Genomic DNA, 21,394 nt, shown 5'->3' with positions numbered 1-21,394 from the left:
CTAGTGTATATTAGAAACCACATACCGAGCTATAGCAGAGTAGCTAAGCATTGCTATAGAGGCATAACTAGAGAAGATCACCAAAGAGACATGTCACACAAAGAATATGGTAGTCAAACCATAACATGGGACAAGAAAATGGAAGAATCCTGGGAAAATGTGAAATTAATGGCTATAGAAACCCAAGAAAATGAGCTCAGAGACCCCAACGTACCCCTCTGGCTGTGTCTGAAACTTTAAGGGCTAGAGGTGGTGAGGGATAGCTACATTTGGATTTCGAATGAGCTATCAGGAAAAACAATTAAAATGTTACAGCGAACAGCTGAAAGGGCCCACAATGAAGTACTCCAGTACAGGGGCTAAAATGGCCCTGCTAGAGCTATACTGGAACAAAATAGTGTCCCTTGCCCAAGGACAGGCCATAATCATAAAAGACACAGAACTAAACGAACTATGGGCCACTAACCACACTAAAAAAATGGTAGGTATTAAAACCACCACTTGGGATAAGTGGAGGAACGTACATGCCACCAAAGAAGTTATGTTCATCAGTGACAAAGGATGGGACACTGACGAGCCAGGACCAGGACCTACAACAGTCAAGGTGAAACCAAAGGAGGATAAACCTAGGGACATAGTAGTGTTCACGGATGGAAGTGAGAAAACAGGAATAACCAAGTGGGGTTTTATTGTAAAAAACAAAGTCACTGGAGAAACACTAGTAAAAAGGAAACAAGAAATAGCACTGCCCTGAAAACAGAAGTCATGGCCATAATGGAAGCACTGCTACACTGTTCCACATTCAATCTAAAAAGAATAGAACTGGTTACAGACAGTTACTACAGTGCCCAGGCCATGACTTCTGACAAGAAGATATGGCAGAACAATGGTTACAGAAGTGCTAAAAACAAAACAATTCAGCACGAAGGAGAGTGGAGAAAGATCCATTAGTTAATGGATTGAATGGATATTGTTGTCAGTCACCAAAAAGCCCACACAGTAGATGGGGGTGGAAAGGAAGCTGACTTCAATCAACAAGGCAACAGGGAAGTAGATGAACTAGCCCAGATGGGCAGAATAATTCTCTACAAAACTGAAGCAGACTAACTCAAGGCGTAACACATAGATTGGGGATATCTAGGTCCCAAAATCTTTATGAAGCGCCTTAGACAGGACCAGATAGAATTTGACCCAGTAGAGGCCAAACTGGCGTGCCAGCAGTGCATTACCTGTCAAGAGCAAAAACCTAGTAATCTAGGAAGAGTGTCTGATCAACACATCAAAACATGCACGCCCTGGAGTCAAATAGCATTAGACACTATGGGTCCCATGAAAAGTGCTACGGTACTGGGACATAGATATGCTATAGTAGCGGTGTGCATGGCAACGGGCTACACAATGGTACACACAGCGAAAACATGCAATGCTCTGCCTGTGTTGACAATGCTTAACCTTTTGACTTTGACCCTAGGACGGTTTCAATCGATCAGGACTGACGATGGACGTCAGTATAAAAACAAAAAGGTAGAGGAATGGTGCACCCAGAGGGGAGTAAAGCACACTTTCTCACCTCCCTACACACCTCAAGCAAATGGGTGTGCAGAGAGGACCATTGGCAAACTCAAAACAACTTTGGGATTGTGGAGAGAGGACAAAGATTGGGGACCAAAAGCTAGTGCAAGCATGCATAGAGTTAAGTAGCACCCCAACCAGTTCAGGGCCTAGTCCAAGAGAGTTAATGGGATTACCAGGACAAAATAGTACGGTGGATATTCCTAATCCCCAGTCTACCCCTCTACCTTGTGTTTTAAAGGTAGGAGACTGGATCAGGATTAGAACAAATCCAGCAGCAGACAAAAGTGACCTGGTAATACTCAAGAAATACGGTAAAAAACATATTATTGAGGAAATAATAAGCGCTAATACTGTAAGGACAGCTTGTGGAAGAACAGTTGACATAGCACAACTTAGGAAAGTATGTCCCCCGCAATAGTACCAGACTGGAAATACCTCCTAGAGTGCAGAGCAGGCCTCCAAGTCAGGAGGAGTCCAAACACCATTTTAGGGCCTCAAAGGAGGGAGCACAGGAAGAGTAGTCCGGGAACGAAGCGTTCCGACAGGTCTACCTGGCTCAAGCAGACTGAAGTGTGTCCCTTGTGACATATGCCATGAGCCCACTGGCGATATGCAATACGAAGGGCCCGCTGAGCATCAGGCAACTAGAGATGTGCTCTGATGGAGCCTCAGGAGAGTATAGGTGCAGGTATGGAAGAGTTCAGACGTGTGGCAGGTGCAACTGTGGTGACCAACTGTGGTGACCAACAGGTGACCAACTGTGCACTGGACATAAGGACCATTAATGGTTCCTGGGACCTCAGAGGGTGTCAGTGTGCCTGGGATAGATATGGAAACATCTCAGACAAAGATTGTCTGGAATGTCGCAGACAGAGGGTCACAGAGGTCAAACTAACCAGAAGTGCCCTCTTAACCCCAGTTAGAATAGAAGCACCACTCTGGCCCATTCCCACTGGAACTGCAGGCCCAGACCCAGCTCTAACAGGTCAAAGGTTCCAATTTAACTCCAGCTATGAGTATATGAGAGATAGGGACCTTGGAGAGGGACCTAGTGATGGATATGGGATAGACAGAGTCAACAGACAGGCCTGGATGGAAACAGGACAAGGTGAATGGATCCTAGTAGACCCTAGTGTAGCCTGGGATAGAGTGCTTCTGGAGTCCACGGGTTGGGACCAGGTGGACAAATATCCCCTAGACAACAACCAACAACCATCCTGGATGGATGAGAAGGTGTTGGTGGGAAGGTCAGTGCAGGCCAGTTAGAGAGCTACACTGGGGCAGAGCAATGGAAAAGGAACAAATGTTCACTTTCGTCACCCCCATGACTGGAGGAAATGATGTCCCTCCCCATGATGGAGATGGCAGGAGAAGGTACAGGTTAGGCCTAGGATGGCAGCTGTACTTAGCCCAGGACCCCGTGTATAAAACTGAAGGAGTCTACTCTTGTCACAAGTACATATGTAGAGATAGTGCAGCTGGAGAGGGAAAAGGTAAACCAAAGGCAGCACTCAAAAGAGAATATAGCCCACCTAAGAAATCGTTCCTGGCTAGGGTGAAACTGGCATTTTGATCAGACCCTGGAGAGGGCCTATCCAAACCCAGAAACACAATAGTTAAAAAAATAAACTAAAAGATGCTCTCCCTCTTCTATTTCACTGGAAATATGAAGTTGGGGGAGCACAGAACAAAGCATAGTGAATGTAAGATAGGATGATGCTGGTGGGTAAGTATGTTTTTAATTATAGTTGGCGTCCCCAGCGCCACCATATTAGGATTGTATTTGGGCCTAAAATACGATCAAGAAAATGTAGAAATGGGAAAAGTAATATACCTAAAGAAACAGGAAGAGTAAAATACCTAGAGCAACAAAAAATGTGAAAGTGACTTAATCACATTTAGAACAAACACAAAGAAAGGGGGCATACTGGTACAATGTGACACAGCCAATGAAACTGAGTGTCCAGGTTTCCCCACTGTAAAGCTAAAAAGCAGAAGTAATTACACTAAGTGGAACAACAGCCTAGGTGAAAATGTCTCAATAATGGCAGCGTTAGGGTATGCAAAAAAATGAGGCATGCCGATAGACAAAGTGTTCAAGAGAATTTGGAAAGGGCTGTTTAAACTACTGGTCAAAATAAGTAAACTGGCCCTAACAATTACCTGGTCAATCTTCAAGGGGATCAGATGGTTGTTAAAAGGACTGATCATCTGGAGCTTGGTATATGAGAAAGTGCATCCTCCTAGAAGACAGGGACCAGCAGTTCCTGTTGAACAGGATGTACTGCTCATGACCCCGAGAGGAACGGATGTGACCCAAGTTTAAGGGGCAAAAAGTGACTACATAAGTGAACCCTGAACAACTCAGGTCACGACACCTTCCTGATCAGAGATGAAGAATCATCCTGCTCTCAACACAACTTAAATAAACAACCAGAATCTTTAGGCAGTGAAACTTAAAGATATCCTCTACCATGACTTCCAACGAAACTGACCATGACACCTCGGCTGAGGCATGCAGTCCCTTCACTGACCAGGTATGGGAAAACATCTGTTGTCAAATATTAGTTCTCGTAGTTTTTGGGAAAATAGCATGGGAAAATAGGCATAATAATGGCTTAGTAACTTGGGTTGCTCTATTTATCAATTCATTAGTGGCCATTGATAAACTAGGGTTAACAATGGGACAAAAAAGAATGCTGTCCGTTGTACCGATAATACTAATCCAGAGAATGTACACAATATTAGGAAAATGTTATTTGGTCTGTCTATGCTTAGAAGCCTTAGCTGCAGCTATGACTGTAGTAAGTAAAATAGGTGTAATAGAGAAGAACGGAACAGACGGTAAAATGGAACCTATGTGTGCTACCATAATTGGAATACACTATGTGGCGCGGATCATTGAAGCAGGCCTATTCGGCATGCTATGTGTCCAAATAGTCAAATTAATGAGAAAACTAAAACCAAAAGATCAGCGGAACACAGTCTTAAAGGCCGTCCCACTGATCCTCTGGGTAACTGTCCTATTGATCCGATGTTGCGGAGAAGAAATGGGGTGGCTCACAAACATTTTGAAAGTAGTTTGGGGATTGTGTTTACCCATATTCTTTCCCCCCACTCCCAGCAGGACCAGGAGGAACATGTCAAGCCATGGGATGGGGTAAGGATGGCTAAAGTAATAGTGCCCCCCCCCAGTGACAGAACCAATAGGGGAAGCAGGGGTATTAATAGAGGTAGAGGAGAGTAGAATATGGTTCATAGACATGTGGGCAAGACATTTAGATGCCTTTAAGGCATATACAAATTTTGGGGGTTGTGGCCAATTGGAACCATTACCACTAGGGATAGACTCTACCAACGGTGTAGTGTTAGGCGGAACCACCTTCATATGTGCTCATTGTTACCAAGGGCGTGTAGCATACCGCATTAGGCGGTGGGGAGCCACGGGGCAAGTAACAGAGGAAGGAGACAGATGGATCAGGAAGTTGAGTCCCAACGGACCCAACCTGAATCTCTGGAAAAGTGAATCATGGCCCAGAAAGGCATGGAGGAAGCCGGGATACCGAACCTTGACCCTTAACCACCGGAGGGTGGCTGGGGACATAGGAAATGGTACGCTGACCGGGCAGTGGGACGAGGCTCTGGTAGTCAAAGACCTGGAAGCCCATTGGTCTCAGGAAGACCTCACCATGCTAAAACAGAGCCCTTGGTTCATGTACGGGAGTGGTAGACCACTACTGAGTTGCCAAATCTTCCCACCAAAAAGGGAAAGACTCAGCTGTGACCAGTGGAACCTAAGCAATTATGTGGCCGTAAAGGCTAGGAGAGAGCCAATGTCCAAAGTGATTGGGTGTACTGAGACAGACGGAAGTGAAACTCTGGCTGACTTCAGTAGGAAGCACAGAAGAGGAACCCAAAGAGGCCTTAGGAGGCAAAATGGGTACAGGCTTAGGGAGCCAGGGAATCATAGACATTCTTACTGGCACACTTGTATTACCTCAGTGCCCCCCAGACCTGAGCAAAGAGGGCATGAAAGGAATGGTCCAGACACAAAGTTAGAGCTAAGATATAGGGAGAACCTCTCAGGCTTAGGCCATAGACTGGCCGACTTGACCCTGGCCGCAGAAAGAGCTGTAGGAGCTCTGACCCAGAAAGACCCCCAGGGGAACGATGGACCTCAAAGTCGCAGGGACAAAAAGAGAACCAGGAAGGGGCAAGGTAGACAATAGGAGAATAACCTTTCTTTCTCCAGGGCCCCATGGAAGACACCCAGTCCGGGGAAGAAGATTGGGAAGAAGAAGAAGTTAATAGGCCAATAGGGCACAGAGTAATAACCAGATGGCAAGAATTAGAACGTAAGGGTATGACTGAGTCCCAGACACTAGGGATTATCCTGTAGGGTGGATAGCACCAGTAGTAATAATTCCTCACCCTGCCGCTCTTAAAACATGTGGCTCATGTGATAGAAGTACTGAAGGGGTACTCAGCGGGAGATCAATGTTAAGAGGACGGATGTTAGACAACGTATGTTATGTCTAGCCCGCAGAGATAAGTGGCCAACCCTAAAACCCATAGTAAACAAGGGAGATAGATTAGGACATGTAGAAGAGCCAGAAGAGTTAAATTTAACAATGGTTTACAAGGGACAAGAAGTAGACTGGGATAAGAGAATTGGCACTGTTGAATTACATGGGATGGCTTACGAGACCTATTCAACAGGTTGGAGAAGAAGGACAACAGAGACGGGTTCAAAGATGCACAGGCTGTGAATCAGGAACCAGAGGAAAGTACACTTCCCAGTGGGGCAATAAGGATGGTGTTAGTGTTATGCCGCTTTGTAAGAGATGCTTATGTTGTCAGAGTTGTGCTAGAAAAAGGCAGGAGTGGTATAGCGAGGACGAACATGAGGTTTGGCCTATGGAGAGAGAATTTGCTGATATATTTGAACATGGTAGAATAGCTACTAGATGTGGACATACAGATGGTGTATATTTGAGAATGAGGGCCCGAGCTGATAATAAGGCAACAATGCCGGGACATCGTAGCTGGGCAACAGTATGGGGAATAATGGCTAGGTCAGACGGACTAGTGCTAGGGATAACCAGAGTTGGAAATCAGAGTCCGGTTAAAGGCACTAAGAGAAAAGAGACAGGGGTAGATCCTGGAGAGGGTGTAGTAAAACGCCAAATGGATCTACCTCCTGGTCCTCTTCCCCTGTCTTACCCACCAAGGGTAGAGACAGAGATGACCTCGCCTACTGAAATACCGGATTGGGCAAAGCCACCAGAAGACAACTCAAGCCAACCAACAACTGAACCTGACTGGTGTCAGGAAGAATCACCCTCTGCCTCAAGTGACACCTCTGAATGGGAACAGCTGATAGACTCATTGCTGATAGAGTAAGGGCACTGTCATAAACAGAGGCCCATATGCACACTGTAAGAAAAGTGTTTCCTCATTGTTGCTAGAGTAATAGGCTCTGTCATAACCAGAGGCCCATATATGCACTGTAAGAAAAGTATTTCCTGTTGTAAGATATGTCATCACCCTCTCTGCTCTGAGGGAATGGGAGGAGCAGCAGATTGGGTGCAGAGAATCAAAAGGTATATAAAGAGACATTTTCCATTACTTTGGCGCTGACTTCTTGAATTCTGAATTCATTTAGACAACCATTTGACTTCGGGTAATTGCCACCTGATGTCAGGATTTGGCCAGGGTTGTTCCGGTTTTTGGTCACTAGATGCCCCCATTGTACTTTTTGACCTTTTGCTTTCCCTTGATCCCCATTATTATTTGCACCTGTGCCTCGTTTTCCCTTGATTGTATTTAAACCCTTAGTTTCCCTCAGTTCTTTGCTCTGTGTTTGTATGTTAGCACCCAGCCCTAGTATTCTGTGTACTCTTGTTGATCCCAGTGGACGCTCTTGTGGAATTCTGTTTTTTGTTCTTGTTTATTTATTTTTGAGTATCTTTTGAGGCTTTTTATGCTTTACCTACCACCTTGTGGATTTACCTTTTTGTCTTGGAGGATTACCTTGTGGATTACCTTGTTCTTGTGGAATTCCTTTTGAGGTTGTGGAGTTACATGTTTTCCTGAAGGACTTCACTTTTTACTTTATTAAATACACCGTCTCAAGTACTGCTGTGTCTGCCTCATCTTCTGGGTTCTGCTGACTATTCGTGGCTCAGTTGGTTAAGTGACTGTTTCTCACTCCCGAGACCCGGGTTCGTAACCGGGTCCTGACAGAAACACAGAGCCAAAAATGAACCCAGAGGCAGCCAGTTCCCAGGACCTTGTTGCCATGCTGTCCCACCACCAGGAGACTGTCCAACGCCACGAAGCCGCCCTGGTTCAGCAAGAGGCCTTAATGGCTAGACATTCTCATCTTCTGTCGGAGATGCTGACTTCCATAAAGCAGATATCTGATCGACTTACCCCAGCAACAGTTCCTTTCCCAGTACCTCAGATTCACGTACCCATGGCAGTTAACCCCCTGGCTGAACCTCGTCTTCCACCTCCCCAACGGTTCTCAGGTGATCCAAGTGCTTGTAAAGGGTTTCTCACCCAATGTTCTCTCTCCTTCGAGCTGCAACCCTCGTCTTTTCCCACCGACCGGTCTAAGATCGCATATATCATCACCCTGCTGTCAGAAAAAGCCCTGGCCTGGGCTACTGCTGTGTGGGATGCCCATAGTTCCTGCTGTGCCAGCTACTCTGCCTTTGCTGAGGAATTCAAACGAGTGTTTCAAGGCCCAAGCAGTGGTCCTGACTCAGCCAAACAGCTCCTGACTCTCCACCAAGGTCGGCGCAGCGTGACGGACTATGCCATCCAGTTCCGCACGGTGGCAGCAGCGAGTGACTGGAACAACGAGGCGCTCACGGTGTGCTTTCTGAAAGGCCTTTCTGACACTATCCAAGATGAACTGGCCACTCGGGAACCACCGGACAATCTCGAGTCCTTGATCAAGTTGGCCTCACGCATTGACCAGCGTCTGAGAGAGAGAGAACTCAACCGTAGACCTCTAGCCCCTATCAGCCCAGCTCCGAATCCCCACCTTTATCCTCGCTGGCTCCACCGGAACCCATGCAGATTGGACGCATCTCCCAGGCTGAGAGAGACCGCCGGATGAGGGAGCGAAGCTGTCTATATTGCGGCAAACCGGGCCATTTCCGTTCCACGTGTCCCGGGCTCCAGGGAAACACTCTGTCCCGTACAGACCGGGAGGAACTGTAACGGGAAACATAACCTCCTCCCATCCGTCCAACTCCCGTCTGCTCATTCCAGTCACCCTTTGCTGGGACAACCACAAGCTTCACCTTCAAGCCTTGGTAGACTCTGGAGCCGCAGGTAACTTCATGGATGGTGTCTGGGCGAAGGAGAATGGCGTTCCCTCTGAACCTCTAAGTGACCCCATGAGGGTTACTACATTGGATGGAAGCCCTTTGGGATCTGGACTTGTCACTCATGTCACTACCTCCTTGCGACTTTCAGTTTCACAACACCAGGAATTGATGAACTTTCATTTGATCTCCTGTTCCGAGTTCCCTCTCGTCCTTGGATACCCCTGGCTTCACAGCCATAACCCTCACATCGACTGGTCTGTGGGCACTATCAAGCAGTGGGGTCCTACGTGCCAAGCTACTTGTATTTTCCCGAATTCCCGAGTTCTACTCCCGAGTCTTTAGAATCCATCGACCTGACCCGAGTTCCCGAGTGTTACCATGACCTCAAACTGGTGTTTAGCAAACAGAGGGCCACCATGCTACCACCCCATAGACCTTATGATTGCCCCATCGACCTGTTTCCGGGCACTTGCCCCCCAGGGGTCGGATCTTTTCCCTATCTCCACCCGAACGAGCTGCTATGGATACCTACATCAAGGACGCTCTGGAAGCAGGCCTCATGCGTCCATCCACCTCCCCGGCGGGAGCAGGGTTTTTCTTTGTGGCCAAGAAAGACGGTGGATTACGTCCCTGCATCGACTACCGGGGACTCAATGCCATAACCGTCCGTAACCGTTACCCGCTACCCCTTATGGCCACAGCCTTCGAGCTGCTCCAGGAAGCAGTTGTTTTCACTAAGCTTGACCTGCGGAACGCATACCATCTTGTGCGGATCAGACCTGGTGACGAGTGGAAGACCGCTTTCAACACGCCTACTGGTCACTATGAATACTTGGTGATGCCCTTCGGCCTGACCAACGCCCCAGCGGTGTTCCAAGCGCTCATAAACGATGTGCTTAGGGATATGCTTAACATATTTGTTTTCGTTTACTTGGATGACATCCTCATCTTTTCGAGCTCCCTTCAAGAACACACAAAGCATGTCAGACAAGTACTCAAATGCCTCCTAGACAGCCATCTGTACGTTAAGCCGGAAAAATGTGAATTTCATTCATCCCGAGTACAATTCCTGGGATTTGTAGTGGAACCCGGTTGAGTCCAAATGGACCCCAGGAAGGTAGGGGCGGTAGCAGATTGGCCCACTCCCAAATCCATTAAGGAAGTTCAGCGTTTCCTGGGCTTCACAAACTTTTACCGCAAGTTCATCAAGAACTTCAGCTTGGTGGCAGCCCCTCTCTCAGCTTTAACCAAGGGTGGCAATGCAAGGTTTTTGTGGGGAAGAGAAGCTGAGACGGCCTTCCAAGGACTCAAGCAGCGCGTCCTCTCTGCTCCCATCCTGATACTACCGACTACGGATGAACCGTTTGTGGTGGAGGTAGACGCATCAGAGGTTGGTGTTGGAGCTGTCCTGTCTCAGAGGGGTGAAGACAAGAAGCTTCATCCGTGCGCTTTCTTCTCACACCGGCTTACCCCGGCTGAGAGGAACTACGATGTGGGGATCGTGAACTCCTAGCGGTTAAGATGGCATTGAAGGAATGGAGACACTGGCTCGAGGGGCTTCTCACCCGTTTCAAGTGCTTACGGACCACAAAAATCTGGAGTATATCCAGCAGGCGAAGCGGTTGAACTCTAGACAAGCTAGATGGTCTCTCTTCTTCAGTCGATTCCAGTTTATCCTCACCTATCGGCCCGGGTCGAAGAATCTCAAACCGGATGCCCTGTCCCGAGTCTACGCTCCTGCCATTCGAGATGACACGGACATGCCTGTCCTTCCTGCTGCTAAGATCGTCGCTCTGATCTCGTGGCAAGTTGAGGATACCGTGAGACGAGCTCAAGCTATCGAACCGGACCCGAAAGGAGGTCCTGCCAATCGGTTGTTTGTCCCCAAGGCAGTGAGGACTCAGGTCCTTCTGTGGGGGCACTCCTCTCGTCTCACCTGTCATCCGGGCGTAGGTCGCACCTTGGAGTTCATCCAGCGTAAGTTCTGGTGGCCTACCATAAGAGAAGACGTTGCCACTTTCGTCAATGCCTGCCCCGTGTGCTGCCAGGGCAAATCTTCTCACCTCCGCCCTCAAGGACTCCTTCACCCTTTACCTGTTCCCCACAGACCCTGGTCCCATATCTCATTGGACTTTATTACTGGCCTTCCTCCATCCCATGGCAATACTACTATCCTAGTCATAATCGACAGGTTTTCAAAGGCGACCAGGTTCGTCCCTCTGACTAAGTTACCTTCTGCCAAGGAAACGGCTGAGTTGGTAATTAATCATGTGTTTGGAGTCTTCGGCATTCCTCAAGATATGGTTTCTGACAGAGGTCCCCAGTTCGCCTCAAGGTTTTGGAAGGCCTTCTGCCAACTCATGGGAGCTTCTGCCAGTCTATCTTCAGGGTACCATCCGGAGTCCAACGCCCAAACAGAGAGGATGAATCAAGAGCTGGAAACCACCCTCCGATGTATGATTCGTAACAACCCGTCCACATGGTCGTCCTTTATTGTTTGGGCCGAATACGCGCACAACACCTTGCGCTCCTCCTCCACTGGTATGTCCCCGCACGAGTGTCAGTTTGGCTATGCCCCTCCATTGTTCCCGGACCAGGAGGCAGAAGTCAGAGTGCCTTCAGCCTTGAAGTTTGTCAGACGCTGTCGGCTTATGTGGAGGAAGACCCGTCTTAATCTTATGCGTTCCTCACAGAGGTACCAACAACAAGCCAACAGACGTCGCCGTCCCGGGCCTACCCTGCGCCCCGGCCAGAGAGTCTGGCTCTCCACAAGAGACTTACCACTACGGGTGGAGACTCGCAAGCTGTCCCAAAGATACATCGGTCCATTTAAGGTTGCCAGGAGAGTTAACCCAGTTTCTTATCGCCTACACTTACCCAGATCCCTTAAGATTAATCCCACGTTTCACATTTCCTTATTAAAACCTGTTGTTTTTTCTCCCCTTGTCCCGTCAGACAGACCTCCCCCTCCGCCTCGTGTCATTGGAGGCCAGCCGGCTTATACCGTCCATCGGATACTGGATTCCCGCCGGGTGCAGCGGTCCTGGCAGTATCTGGTGGACTGGGAAGGCTACGGTCCCGAGGAGCGCTCCTGGGTTCCTGCCAAAGACATACTGGACCCTGACCTCATTCGTCAGTTCAGGGCCCTCCACCCCGAGAGAGCTGGTAGGAACGTCAGGAGCCGTTCCTAGGGGGGGGATTCTGTCAGGATTTGGCCAGGGTTGTTCCGGTTTTTGGTCACTAGATGCCCCCATTGTGCTTTTTGACCTTTTGCTTTCCCTTGATCCCCATTATTATTTGCACCTGTGCCTCGTTTCCCCTGATTGTATTTAAACCCTTAGTTTCCCTCAGTTCTTTGCTCTGTGTTTGTATGTTAGCACCCAGCCCTAGTATTCTGTGTACTCTTGTTGATCCCGGTGGACGCTCTTGTGGAATTCTGTTTTTTGTTCTTGTTTATTTATTTTTGAGTATCTTTTGAGGCTTTTTATGCTTTACCTACCACCTTGTGGATTTACCTTTTTGTCTTGGAGGATTACCTTGTGGATTACCTTGTTCTTGTGGAATTCCTTTTGAGGTTGTGGAGTTACATGTTTTCCTGAAGGACTTCACTTTTTACTTTATTAAATACACCGTCTCAAGTACTGCTGTGTCTGCCTCATCTTCTGGGTTCTGCTGACTATTCGTGGCTCAGTTGGTTAAGTGACTGTTTCTCACTCCCGAGACCCGGGTTCGTAACCGGGTCCTGACACCTGACTCAAATTACTTAAAGATTCTAACTTGCTGGATACCAGGGTAAGAGTCCGTTTACCTATCGACCAGTTGACCCTGTGTGCAGCATACCGTTGGACCGAGTGTACCGTTGTGCCGACGTCTTAATTGACCAGGAACACTGTAGCACCGGCCGGGTTGCTTGCCCCAGACACGGCGGTAGATCAACTGCAGAATTACCACCTGCTGAGAACGGTTGGAAAGTTGTTCGAATTGACTCTGTCTCCGATTGACCCAGTGACACGTGTACTGTTGTAGCACAGTGCCTTGCCCTGGAATCACGGTTGCAGGTTATTTGACAATACTATCCAGCCTGAGGGCAGGTTAGAGTACTCAGTCTAACTTGAATCTCGAAATTTAGTACCAGGGTAAGAGTCCGTTTACCTATCGACCATTTGACCCTGTGTGCAGCATACCGTTGGACCGAGTGTACCGTTGTGCCAACGTCTTAATTAACCAGGAACACTGTAGCACCGGCCGGGTTGCTTGCCCCAGACACGGCGGTAGATCAACGGCAGAATTACCACCTGCTGAGAACGGTTGGAAAGTTGTTCGAATTGACTCTGTCTCCGACTGACCCAGTGACACGTGTACTGTTGTAGCACAGTGCCTTGCCCTGGAATCGCGGTTGCAGGTTATTTGACAATACTATCCAGCCTGAGGGCAGGTTAGAGTACTCAGGCTAATTTGAATCTTGAAATTTAGTTGAACCAACGATTCCTCATGGCAGAGATCGATACATAAACTAAATTCTCAGAACTCTGACCGATTGAAACTCCGCTCCTGATCTCGTGGGTCTCCTCGTCATCTCTCAAAGGTAATTAAATAACTATTATAAGAATTTAATATAGAGATAAGTGTTATCATTGTACCAGGCATTTTATAGAGCATTAAGGCAATTGCATGTTTTTGATTAACGCTGTGTGTGACCGAGTAACAATTGTGTATTTTGGAGTGTGTTTGATTGTAAAAGACAAAAAACAGTGTTTTCAAAAATAAACGGTAGTCTTATTTTGTCTCGAGTAAACGGTTCTCTCAAAGACAGTTAACGGCACGGGAGATAACAACTCTGACATTCCCCGCTACCGGGACACTGGAAATGGAGATCAGTGTTCGATGACAGAATGAGTTACCATTAAAAGACAAGGAGGAAGGTGTGTCCAGTAGTGATTCATTTAATTGTCTTATCGATCTAAGTTTTATTTTCCAAGCGATACATAGCCGACGGGCAGAGTAGTGAGACTAAGTTGACTAAAGGTCTTCACACTTTAAACTAGATACATCACAGAGGAGAAACACTCAACCACAGGGAAATGATATAGAGACTGGTAGGACTAGTGCTTAATAATAACTCAAGGACCAATTAGTGGTGAAACAAAGAGTCTAGAGGATAAAGGTGGGGTTCACACATCCCAGCTAGAGCTAGACCGTTGAGTGACAAGGCAAAAGACCTCTCTACGCGGACAACGCTTCGATATAGAAAGAGAGGCAGGGCTACGCGAGCGGTCCTGGTTATACCGAGATAACCTGAAGTGCCTATAGTGCCCTGTCCAATCCATGGAACGGGACGCTAACCACCTCTAGCAACCCCGCTGCCGGCCAAGGGGCGGGGCTGAAGGTTTCGTATCGCGACAAAAGATTGAAGTGCCTTTGAACGAGGTATGGTAAGTGCCAGGCACACCGGTTTGAGTGTGTCAAAAACTGCAATGCTGTTGAGTTTTTCACGCTCAATAATTTCCCATGTGTATCAAGAATGGTACACCACCCAGAGGAAATCCAGGCAACTTGACACAACTGTGGGAAGCATTGGAGTCAACTTGACACCTTGTAGTTCATGCCCCAACGAAATGAGGCTGTTCTGAGGGCAACTTAATATTAGGAAGGTGTTCCTGATGTTTTGAATACTCATTGTATATCTGTAATAAAAAAACATATGTAAATAGTTTGACACTTTCCATCATTTATGTCAACATATTTGAACTGTGAATAAAATATGAACAACATTTGACCCCATGTATTGCTGTGCGTTATATTACCCAAATGGACAACCTCACTGGAAGTTTTGTTTTACAATGACAATGAAATGAAGCACAATATTTTAATACCTTGGGTTTAAAATGGCTTTGATTAAGTTTAATTGCTCAATTCAAAATCAACACAGCAACCCTGTGGTTTAAAAGCAGAGAGCATTAATACATGTGGAGAATGAAAACGAGTTATCTTAGAACTTTAGCACCTCCACAGAATTGGGTTTCCTTTCACCCTCCACACGGTAATCATTTAAAAGGACAAACAATACATACTTATACATCAGGAGTGAGTGCAAAAAAAGATGCCATAAGTCCTTTGACACACTTAGACAAGAGAGACTCTCACATTTCACTTGAATGTACAGCACTTTGGCACATTCAGCTGTTTGCTTTGGTTACAGTAACGGACAGCTCATTTACATACACAATCTAAAGCAAAAGCAGATCATGCAAAAGCAGATCATGTTCACTATCTATATAGATATCAGTAAGCGAGGGGAGTGGGGTGTAATTCTTAGTTCTGATAAGCATGGAGAGCAGTCATCTCTTTCAGTCACTCAGATTTAGAGGGCTGAATGGAGTCCACATAACACAATCTGACAGTCATGTCAGGGACACTTTATAAAAGCAAAAAAAGTATAATTGCAAACCAAAACCAGAGACGCTACATCCAATGTAAAAGAAAATGAGCAACAGACATCAGAGAGTCATCTTCCTGGACTGAGAAATGAGGGGATAAGACTGGTGAGCAGGAGGATGGGAGGGGCTCGAAGTTATGATGACCAGGGGGAGGGGCTCGAAGTTATGATGACCAGGGGGAGGGGCTTGAAGTTATGATGACCAGGGGGAGGGGCTTGAAGTTATGATGCCCAGGGGGAGGGGCTTGAAGTTATGATGCCCAGGAGTTCTATTCATCTCTTATGCTGTTGTTGAAGTGATAAATCAGATGGTCAAGATGAACCATGTGTCAGTTAGCAGAGCCCTCCAGGGAAGCAGCCAGCAGTAGGTAGGGGAATCAGGCTGCAGGCGTGTCTGAGGGGATGGATGAATGTTCAGTGGTGTAGTGATGTGTAACGGCTCTCCTCAGGCCCAGTCTATGGGCGGATGAAGACGTGACAGGGCACCATTTTTAACAGCGCAGCCCTTTTCTGCCCAGGAACCGCAGCACTGCATAGTTATAGGTGGTAGCTACCACATACAGAAACTACAGAGAGAGAAAGATGGAGAGAGAGAAGGAGAGCGGGACAAAAGAGAAGAGTTTTAAAACATTTAAAAAAAGGTTTTCACAAAAGTGCAGCTGCATTCAGACGACATGTCAATTATTCAATAGCCTATAGGGCATCACAAGATGATCTCTTTTTTTGTGTGCACACATTTATCACTCGCTTAGGTGCCCCTACAGTAGGCCTATAGAATACTCTAAGTCAGTTCTCTAGGGATTGGTTCACTTTTCTATTACGACCTAGCTGGTCTTATCACCTTAATCATTGTTTAAAATCAATAAATATTTACTGTGCTGATGGACAGTATGATAAGATTGTTCTATTTCTCTGAATTGTATTTTTCTCTGCCAAAGAACCTTAAAATGAACCCCCATACCTCTCTGGTGGTATGCCTAAAACTAACCCAGTTGGTGCTGCAAAATTAAGTCATACACTGAACCTAAACAAAGACGGTGACAAACCCCATAGACTCATAAGTCTGGGTGGACATTCTTACTCACCAGAGCCAAGAGAGCAATCCCTGCACCAGCAAAGGCAGCGATGTATAGGTCATAGGTGACAAAGAACTGCAGAGAGAATAAAAGGTTTCTTAAATAGTAATGCATTGTACATTGATTTGCTATTCAGAATAATAATTTAGCTGTGCGTTTTGTGGGTTTATGAAAGGTTACATAACCCAGAAACACACTAATTCTTTCAAAGTAGTTTTAAGACAACGCAAACAGTAACTCACCTCTTTTGTTTTGCAAATGGATGCCAAAGTCATTCCACAAGCTTTCCCTGGCATTGCATTCCAAGGCAGCAGACCTAATGAGAAGCTTGTCTCATTAATGTGAAATTAAAAACGGTACATTTTAAATGTAAAAAATAAATAAAATAAATACTAACATACGGTGGCCCGGCTAGCTCAATCATAAGCTAAACGTACCATACTGTCGAGCATCCATGCAGACCCAGCTGTGCTGGCTGATGCTGGGTGTCGTCTCAGCCAGGATGTTGATGTTGTGGCAGGTCTGTGCCATATTAAAGAAGAAGAAGACGGGTATGGCTGTGAAGGCAAACACCGCCAGCCAGATCACTGCCAGGACGTATGTCACAATGATGAACTGTGGGGCAGCAAGCAGAGCCGGTCACAGGAAGTTATTGGTCAAACTCCAGGGGGGATACAGGATGTGACACAACATGTCCTATAAGGCTTCATTACTGCAGTCATACAACACTTTTGAGGGTAAATACTCTAACAGGAGCCTAATATCCCTGAAGCAATACAACAGGGATTCATGGATAATTAACTTATGGATAATTATCTATAAATTGTTTATGGATTAATTCTCAACCAGTGGGTAGATTACAAGCTAGAGTAGGCTATAGTGCCAATATTCTTTTAGCAATCTAAGAAGGAGGTGATGTCATTCCCTCTCTCTCCTCCCTTCCTCCCTCCTCACCGTCAGACTAAGGCAGCGGCCACATCTGGTGCTCCGGAACTCTCCGAAGGTCTGCTTGACAGCGCTGGTGGTGTAGAATCCCTCGGCAAGCAGCAGGATGCAGTAGAGGAAGAAGAAAGAGGCCAGGCCATAGATCACGTACTGGAAGTACTTGATACTGGGAGACAAGGACAGGTCATAATAAGGAAAGGTCAGAGATTCCATGGTGACAAAAGGTGCTGTTGAGAGGTGTTTTCTCTTAACCTATCTTAAGGAAGGGTTACCAATACTACTACTACTGCTGCAAGAGCCTTTGCATTTCTGTTGCTTGATTTGCACAACTTATCTATAAATACAAACAATTAAATGAGGTTATTGCACTTAAACAGAAAAGTTTTAAAGAATCACTCACAACGAGGCCAGGATAACATAGTCTTGTATGTTACGAGCGAAGTAAGTCTCGACAAGCACCTCGGTGTTTGCCAGTGCCTCGTGCCCGCAGCCACAGAACAGCGCCATGCCGGTGAAGCAGAGCAGAGTGGAAACCAGGGAGGGGTAGGGCACTGCCCCCAGGCATCGGATACAGCAATCATAACAACCTGGTGAGGGGGCATAATACATCAACACACTGGCGGCACACACCAACACACAGCACATCTACAACACAGTCCAGACATCTCTCAGTCACCCTGCTTGGGGAGCTGTTACAGAAAGACTCAACTGCTTCTGCCAAAATTCCAACAACACCCACTATCAACTTCCATCAACAGGCATGAAAGCAACATAACAATTACAGCGAAAAACAACAGCGAAACCAAGTGCAGTGTATCCAATCAAACAATGTTAAAGTGTCTATACAAAACCAGCCGCCACTGACTTCACAGCATTCTCATACACTTCCTCCAATGTAAGCTGTGCTGGGGAAGCAGATAACAAACATCCAGACTGTTAATGGCTGTATTGATATAGGAATCAGAGAAAGAGATGCACCTAGGGCTTTGCAAAGCCAAGGCTGTCTGACCGGAAACATCTGTTCCTTTCGATCTTGTGCTCCTCAACAACAAGCAAAGAGTTTATGAATCAGTGATGCTAAAGGCTCAGCTGCAGGATATTTTAACCAAAAAACGGCTCTGTCTGCAATGGTTTCATCCGTGTGTAAAAGCTCCTCAGCTCCAGCCAACACCTCACAGCTCAGCCCCTCTACTCTCCAGAGTTCATCCCTCTTTCTCCACCAACCACCATCCACCACAGGCGTCACCAGGACAGGAGGGAGGGGAGAGAGAGGAGAGAAAGGAGAGGGCACTGAAGGATGGGTTCCAGGGGCCTTGAGAGAGAGCCTGTCTGTGTGGCGGGAGACACAATGCCCTTTGTCTTAGCTAGGAGTGGAGGAGAACAAAGGCCAGTGATGTCAAACAAACAAAGACCACACTAGCACCACCACACACACACCAACAATCTAATAAACAAGCCATGAGCATCTGGGTGGGTGGGGCGGGGGCCAGGGGTTTCTCCACCACCAGGATTCTCACAGTATCACTGGCAATGTCAGTACTATGCGCCCAGGCCAGCCTACGGCTACAGCTGGCTGGGACTGGTACCATGGCACTGAATGAGTTTCTATGTCAGCAGGGGGTGGGGACCGTAGTTCAAGTGTTCAAGGGTGGGAGGAAGCACAATAAATGGGAGTGGGAACTGAAATATCTTCACAACAACAACCATGTTGCTCATTAAAGTTGTATGATCTATAAACCCCATTCGGGAAGGGCAAACAGTGTCATGATCATACATAATAAATGATTGACCTGCGGCAAATGTTCCACGCAGACTAAACGTTCCTGTAATCTTAAGGTTTGTGTGATTTTAGTGGGTAGGAATGAACAGAGGATATAAATTTAACAAACTGTCATTTAAATAAAAACAGCAACTGCTTGGAGGTTGTTTGAGTCTCTGGAAACGATATAGGCCACAGACACCCCCTCTTCAGCTGTGCTCTGAAACACCAGTTAGAATGACAAATGTGCCATGATAACCCATGAATAAAATCACAGCACAGACATTACCAGAATGCATTGAAGGATCATACCAAGCCAAGTCTTTACTGCATATTAAATCTGAATTAACTTTAGTGTAGAGAAAGTATTTTGTTTGAAGGAATAGTAGTGATGGAAGAATAGCTGGCTTAAACTTGGCTCCAGAGTCAGATGGAAGGCGTGTAACAAAGGATTTCATGCAAATTTGCTAATTATGCCCTGCACAGTGTGGGAGTGTGAAAGCCTTTGACACGATCGACCTTGCATGACCTCTGTGCTGCCTACACTGGTCGTCTGTCTATCTGAACCCTAATTAGTTCAAGCCACCTTTCAAAAAACATTTCACAGATATAAGCTGTGTGAGAGAGGTGGTTTGATTAACATTTGAACATAATTGATATATGGTTATATTGCATGTATTTGAATAACATGTTTTATGTTCAAGAAATGTCAATTAAAATGAGTAACGAGTATCAATAAGCTTGGCTGATCAAAACGTTCAAAACTGACTGTTTAGTCTACAATACTACATATGTATTCCTTTATCTATGTTTTACCTGGAATCACATTCTATCAATCCTGCCTACGCTTCCAATGTTGTGTTATAATATGAATAACCCATGAGGTACCCACAAGTGGACATCATAATATTATCAGACAATCATATAATACAATCAACTTGCAATAAAACCAGTAATTATCACAATATTAATGACAGCTTCATATTATTCTCCAGTGAAGGAACAAACTTCTCAGATAAATTATATTTCAAAAGTAGATTAATCATATTCCACAGACCAACTTTTAAGATATGAATAGAAAATATGAAAGACTCATTAGATGACCACTTACCCATGTTCAGAGAGAAGTATGGGGTTATTGAGGTTTGGCTTGGCGGCTTTGTGACTGTGATATGAGGATATGAGAAGTTATTCCCCTCCACTCCTATATGAATCTGACTTGCGCTTTTGTCTAACCAACAATAGACAGACCACCAGCTCACAGAGCCAGATCTTAAAGACACAAAGTCCCTTTTCAGCCATCGACCGTCACTAATACAGCCCTGGGTTCAACATTAGGGACAGTGCAGGGTTCAAAGGCCCTAATGAGTTTACACTTGCATTTCAATCACTCTCATGCATACCAAGTTCACACAAAACACAAAGACTCTTTGAACAATTGTATTAGTATAATATATCATTTCCCAATGTTTTTGAGCATACAATATAGCTCACTATTTGAATTATTTTATACAGTCATTATTGCTCATCTTTATCAAGGGTGTCAATAATTTCAGACCCCACTGTAAGCGTGATCATCATGTGTGCTGGATGCCTGTTGGAAATGTATTCAGTTTGTGGGCCACTGCATGGCCAGTTCATTCTCTCTCATTGGCCAGGCTATTCATGGTCTGCATAGTATCTGTACTGCCTGTCTGAGGCACGTAAAGATCGCCATATGGTCAGTTAAGCAGACGCTGGCTGGTGGGTGCGTTTGACTCTTCAGAAAACATAGAGATATGGAGAATATACAGACAAAGGAGCAAAACAAAAAGCAGACCATGTAAATGCCACTGGACTGACATTGAGGAAGTAGACTAACAAGGGGACATTGAGGGCTGGGTCCAGCTGCTCTCCCTTCATCACTGACCCAGTTGATGTCAAAGCCTTACAATGTTCCCAGTGTGCAGCAGGAGCAAACAACACACTGTCTTTTTGGAGTGTGCCTGTACCCTCTTATCTTCCTTGGCCTTCCTCCTTTACAGCCCATGACCATCATACGGCTACAAATGTATCATAATAACATCTGATCTCCACTGGGCCCAGTTAAAATGAACTATTGCCCTGCCGATGCCCAAAATCTAAGATGAATGTTTTTCTTTGTTTGCGGTTGAAGAATCCTGTTGATACTGTATGGAATACAATTTAATAAGATTGGCCATCTAGCCACATCTGACTCATTATAAAGATGATGTATTATTTTGACAAGACGACCACTCCG

The 21,394-nt window shown here is 46.1% G+C and overlaps 1 protein-coding gene across 2 annotated transcripts; it reads right to left on the bottom strand.

The window, feature by feature from the left end:
- Nucleotides 1–14,792: 14,792 nt before the first annotated feature.
- Nucleotides 14,793–20,367, bottom strand: LOC135550593 (myelin proteolipid protein-like). 2 transcript variants are annotated; one of them, XM_064981543.1, is made up of 7 exons: nt 20,246–20,367; nt 17,776–17,962; nt 17,385–17,541; nt 16,868–17,045; nt 16,673–16,746; nt 16,440–16,505; nt 14,793–15,920 (listed from the first exon to the last, which is right to left on the bottom strand). In XM_064981543.1, the coding sequence occupies exons 1-7, from the start codon at nt 20,247–20,249 to the stop codon at nt 15,846–15,848; spliced, it is 741 nt and encodes a 246-aa protein (XP_064837615.1). In that variant the 5' UTR covers nt 20,250–20,367; the 3' UTR covers nt 14,793–15,845. The 2 variants fall into 2 exon arrangements, with proteins under 2 accessions (XP_064837615.1, XP_064837614.1); XM_064981542.1 differs by lacking the exon at nt 20,246–20,367 and adding an exon at nt 18,354–18,602.
- Nucleotides 20,368–21,394: the final 1,027 nt, after the last annotated feature.

The sequence above is a fragment of the Oncorhynchus masou genome, chromosome 12, assembly GCF_036934945.1.
Source record: "Oncorhynchus masou masou isolate Uvic2021 chromosome 12, UVic_Omas_1.1, whole genome shotgun sequence".
NCBI lineage: Eukaryota > Metazoa > Chordata > Actinopteri > Salmoniformes > Salmonidae > Oncorhynchus > Oncorhynchus masou.
Note: the sequence above shows the minus strand (reverse complement) of the source record. Positions and strands in the feature narration are given on the sequence as shown.

Excerpts from the sequence above, each read along its gene's own strand:
- LOC135550593 (XM_064981542.1), bottom strand. The coding sequence starts at position 18,393 with ATGTTTCCGGTCAGACAGCCTTGGCTTTGCAAAGCCCTAG. Across the intron at positions 17,046-17,384 it reads GCCGCTGCCTTAGTCTGACG|TTCATCATTGTGACATACGT; the intron begins GTGAGGAGGGAG and ends GCTGCCCCACAG. Across the intron at positions 16,747-16,867 it reads CATGGATGCTCGACAGTATG|GTCTGCTGCCTTGGAATGCA; the intron begins GTACGTTTAGCT and ends GCTTCTCATTAG.